Genomic DNA, 5,592 nt, shown 5'->3' on the forward strand with positions numbered 1-5,592 from the left:
TGTTGTTTCATGTCTTTTCAGAGCCCACTGTTGAACCCAATGCTAATGTTGAACCTTCTGATAAAAGCAAAATAACTGTTTTGTAGGGACAGAAAAATCAAGGCATAGTTAACCTGGACAAGCTGGGAGGCTGCTAGCGTTTCTAATGTAGAAGTTTATCATTTCAAAAGCACTATTTTTCCAAATGATGCCAAGATGATGTGTGTTCACATTTCAGAATGCTTTTATGACATATTTTGAGAGAGTGGTGGAGAATCCTACTGGATTCTAGGTCTGTGCAAGAGAGATGAGTGGCAATTAAAAGCTGTAGGAAACTAAGCAGTAGAGCAATTGCCAATGGCAACTCCTGTGAAAACTGCTATAGTCTGTAGGTTAATGCTAGTTGCTGAAAGCTTTGAAATGTCTGTTTTACCTTAACTGAATGTAATGTTCTAAAGCTAACTGATTGAACTTCCTTACTCCTTAAGTTGACCGCTGTTGTGAAAATTGTCCTGGCTTGATTGGATCGTGAATGAGACCTTGGTGGGAGTGTCCAATAATTTAGTACTACCTGTTTTCTGAAAAAGGCGAATACAATCTTAGGGAAGTAAGAATTATGGAGTAGACAACAATTAGATCATTTATCTACTGATGTATAAGTCTGGCTTGGAGGGGAGGAGGAATGGAGAGATAATCTAATGGCTTTACTTGCCCAGTGGTATAATTAATGCTATTCAAAAATCTTAATGCTGCTCTGTATCTGTTGATGCTCTTCCTCTTAAGAGAACCGTTAAGCTGATTGTTTTGTTATAAAACATCCATAGCAGAAGATGATTATTGTGTTCATGTAGATACATTCATATAGTAGGGATATACCCTCCTAGTTTACAGTATTTGCTAACCATGTTTGTTTAACAGTCAAGGTCGGTCCTTGTAACTTAAGAATTGTCTTTGAATAATGGTTTTGCAGTTTCAACTGCAATTACCCAAATGTTGTAGGCTAGTGCTTTTTCCTGTGTACCACTTGTTAGGGCTACAAAGTTATGACTCTTGCACAGTTCTTAATTACTTTTATTGAAATTTTACAAAGTAAATAATTTCAAAACAATGTCTCTAAACTTTAAGATCAACTGTGCTGTCATGCATTTTGGCTGTGGCAATGGACAACTATGGCTGTTCAATAGCTATCACTTGTCAGCGAAGGAAAATGTCTGTTAAGCTACGTAGAAGATGCCTGTGATGGTGGAAACAAACTTGTATCACTAGTGATGTTCAAATTGATACCTCTGGTGGGACAAATCCAGTCAAAACTCAGGATCTAGCTGTATGAGCTTCTCTTGTGGCAGAGACAGAATGGCAGAAACAGTATGTAGTTGTTTACGTTCTTGTTTTTTCATACTCGTGGTCAATAGCAAGGCTGTAAATTTTAAGACTTTTAAAGAGTCATCCTATTCATGATGCATGACTTGGAAAATGTCTAAACACTTCAAGTAATTTTTTTTTTTTTTTTTACCACTGATGACTTGATGGATGGATAGATCCATTGGGTGGGGTAGGGGAAAACAATATTTTTTTTTCCTTTCAGAATTAGCCAGGACTAGTAAAAGTCTAATTGGAAATGTTTTTAAAATGACTCCAAGGGAAGTTTACCTAAATCTCTGTCTATAGCAAGATCTGTCTGTCATACATCTCATAGACTAATTATGCTTACTCTGTACTTACAGCAAAAGATAGAAGAGTAATACCTGTCAGTCCTGTAAGGAGTAGAGGTTTGACTTAAGTAGATTCCTGCCCATGCAGGATCCTGGCAGGGAGCAGGAAGTCATAGCTCAGGGAGTAAACTCATGGTGAAGCTCTTCCAGTGTATAAACTCTCAGTTCTCTTATATCCTATCACAAAACTCCAAACCCTTTTATATTCTTGTTCCTGAGCTTAGTTCTGCTAAAAATTCTATGCTCTTATTTCTCAATCATATTTTCCACTCAAATCAGTGCTCCCTTACCTGCTACAATTGCTCAGCTTATCTGGTAACCTGACTGTTCTGGTGCCTCATCCCATGCTTTTCCTGGACACCAATATTTATTTTTTTGCCTTGATCATTATCTTGTCTGGCTTGCCACTAAGTGGGAGGAAAAAGCATATTACACTTAACAGTTGAGACCCTTGGCATCTTAGAGTGGGTTTGGGGGTAAAATATAACAGGCCCAATGTTAACACTTTATGAAATTCCTTACCAGCAATATTTACAGTTACTATAAGTGAGAGAGCCTGAATTCTAATTATTGGCCATGAATGTTGTATTCCCTTTTCAGCACTTTAATGTTAGTGCACCTAATGTTAGTGCACCCTCAAAGCAAAGAGCTTTGAGAAATCACCTTTCTTTTCATTGCTGTGATTTCTCCAGCTACGTGGATGACTGTATTTCTATACATTCATAAATATCTACACTTGTACCTACTTATCAGTATTCCATAAGCTACTCAGTGCACATTGCACTTAATACTTTCAGGTAAATATTAGCCAGTTTATGCTCCCACTGAAAGCAAGATGTACTAATTGTCAGCCTTCACACTTTTTTTACTTAAAAATATGAGGATGAATTTTGGCTTTTCCTGGACACAGGAGTTTTACAAAGGGTCTCCTAAAGCGCATATGACACAGTGGGTATAGAACAGGGTTAATGGCTGAATTCACCCACAGGAGCCAAAATGAAGTCTCATAGAGTGAATACTGCACACAGTGTCCATGGCAAGCTGCTCTGATGATCATCAAAAGCGTATATGGAGCCCAACACAAACCAAACACACAGACAATAATTGCTAAAGATTTTGCTACTCTTTTATCCTGGGAAAGTCTAAATCTATTTGCCATAGTATTAGCAATGTCCACTCTGCTGGTGGTGTTGCATATGTTTTCTGTAGTTTTGTAGAAGCCATTCCTATGAGGCTTGGTCTCGACTTCCACCTGAAGTGGTGGAAGGACTTCATTGACATTCAAATTTAATGACTGATTCTCAAGTTTGTGTAGGCTGAGCCTTGAAGCCTTTTTTAGAGGAGAAAGACTACTTGCTTTCTTCTCACATTTGTGTCCGTTAGCAGGTTTTAAAAAAAATATAGTGTGTTCCCTTTTTCCCCCCCTGGAAACTCATTTCACAGTCCTCTTCACCAGGTGATAGGTTTTCATTTCTGAGGGATGTATGTTTCCTGATGTTGAGGTAAATACTTAAGTTGAAGTATATAACAGTGATGAAAGGTGTAAAGAATTCAACAGTAGAGGCAATCATTAGGAAGTACCGGTTGTAGAAGAATTCTGCATGACATTATCCTTCAGGAAGGATGCTCTTTTGGGTAATGTGCTCCCAACTGAGAATGGCTGGACCATAGACAAGAAACGCAGCAATCCATATGGTGATCATCTTCAATATTGCATTTCTGGTTATCCCTTTCTGAGCCCTGTAACTGACCTGAGAGAGAGAAAAGTTAAGTCACATACATTACTAGTATCTCAAACAGTTACATGACTACCTTGAAATATAGCTCTCTGTCACTTGTGAGGGTTGATAATACTTTGGTTTAGGGATGAGGGTTATATCAAGCTTCCTGGTACTACAGAAAAGCTATTTCTGAAATACCCATTCCAACAAATATTATTAAGGTGACTGGATGTGCTCTGAGAATGTGCATCAGATCTTAAAAGCTAGAAAACCAAGGCTTTTCCAAAGCAAATAACCACTGCTATTCCTAGAATTGGTTGTGTCGTGGTTTAACCCCAGCCAGCAACTAAGCACCACACAGCCGCTCGCTCACTCCCCCCCATCCAGTGGGATGGAGAGAAAATCAGGAAAAGAAGTAAAACTCGTGTGTTGAGATAAGAACACTTTAATAGAATATAAAAAGAAGAAACTAATAATGATAATGATAACGCTAATAAAATGACAACAGCAATAATGAAAGGATTGGAATGTACAAATGATGCACAATGCAGTTGCTCACCACCCACCGATCGACACGCAGCGATCCCCCGCCCCCACTCCCCCCAGTTCCTGTACTAGATGGAACGTCGCATGGTATGGAATACCCTGTTGGCCAGTTTGGGTCAGCTGCCCTGGCTGTGTCCTGTGCCAACTTCTTGTGCCCCTCCAGCTTTCTTGCTGGGTGGGGATGAGAAGCTGAAAAACCCTTGACTTTAGACTAAACACTACTTAGCAACAACTGAAAACATCAGTGTTATCAACATTCTTCTCATATTGAACACAGCACTGTACCAGCTACTAGGAAGACAATTAACTCTATCCCAGCTGAAACCAGGACAGTTGTCACCAATTGCTTACATATTCAGCTGCATTAGCTGTCACACTGGTTCACAGAAAGTCTAAAAACATGGCCCTTTAAAATTCACTTATTTAGAATTTTAAAATAATTTCATTTAAAAATACATAAAAGTATCTGAATTCATAGATCACCCATGCAAGTTCTTTTCTTCCTGCTTTGTAGAGAGAGTGCCCTTTTTTTTTTCTTAATGTGAAAATCACACCTGTGGGGAGAGCCACAGAAAGCTTTTACAACTATTACTCAAGGACCCCGAGAGCCCTATATGCAATTTATTGATAGATTAAAACAGGCTCTGGAGCATCAGATAGACAATGCGGAAGCGCGAGAAATTTTGTTGTTGAAACTGGCTGTAGAAAATGCTAATGTGGATTGTAAAAAGCTCCTGAAATCCTTCCCTAAACCGAATCCTACACTGATTGAAATGGTGGAAGCTTGTAATAGAATTGGCACTGTGGATCATAAATTTGAGGCCATGGCTACTGCCTTTGCAGCCATGCGCGGTCCATCAGGTTTGGGGAATTGCTACGGCTGTGGTAAACCAGGGCATTTAAAAAAGAACTGCCTGGCTATGAATACGGGAGCTAGGTACCAAGCCCCTGGGGTTTGCCCTAGATGCCGAAAAGGGCATCATTATGCTAATCAATGTCAGTCTAAGTATGATTTTCAGGGTCAACTGATACAGGGAAACCGGTCGCAGAGCGCGGGGCGGCGACGCACGCAGACACAAGTACTGCAGCCAACGTTCCAACTCTCACGGAGGGAAGCAGCAGTGCCTCAAGTCTTCGTCCAGCAACAGCCGGGAGTGCTGGATTGGACCTGGCAACCGCCCACACAGTAACGTTACTTGATTGTTCAGTTCACTTGCTATCGACAAATATTTCGGGACCCTTGCCCCCAAAAACACAAGCACTGTTGTTAGGGAGATCATCTACCACATTATCAGGGCTTTTTGTATTACCAGGGGTCGTTGATTCTGATAGTACTGATGAAATTAAAGTTACGGCTTGGACTCCATTTCCTCCCTGCACGATACCTAAAGGTAGTCGTGTAGCGCAATTAATATTGATTCCGGCGGGGACGAACTCCCCCATTCCTAGTCAATCTCCTCAAAGGCGGGGAGGGTTTGGGTCTACAGGGAACCCACAAATTCTATGGGTGCAATCCATTTCTCAGAACCGACCCGTATGTCAATGTACCCTTATCCACGGAGGGCAACAAGTAATACTAAATGGAATTATTGATACTGGAGCCGATGTCACAGTAATATCTCTTGCTAAGTGGC

The 5,592-nt window shown here is 40.4% G+C and overlaps 1 protein-coding gene across 1 annotated transcript in view; it reads right to left on the bottom strand.

Moving 5' to 3' along the window:
- Positions 1-2,361: 2,361 nt before the first annotated feature.
- The window catches only part of LOC104842718 (histamine H3 receptor-like), a 33,422-nt gene continuing 30,191 nt past the window's right edge, over positions 2,362-5,592 (bottom strand). The window contains 2 exon segments of the mRNA XM_010585232.1: positions 2,362-3,102; positions 3,104-3,442. Coding sequence (XP_010583534.1) covers positions 2,557-3,102; positions 3,104-3,442 — 885 coding nt within the window. The 3' untranslated portion in view covers positions 2,362-2,556.

The sequence above is a fragment of the Haliaeetus leucocephalus genome, unplaced genomic scaffold (genome assembly GCF_000737465.1).
Source record: "Haliaeetus leucocephalus isolate CR32 unplaced genomic scaffold, Haliaeetus_leucocephalus-4.0 Scaffold92, whole genome shotgun sequence".
NCBI lineage: Eukaryota > Metazoa > Chordata > Aves > Accipitriformes > Accipitridae > Haliaeetus > Haliaeetus leucocephalus.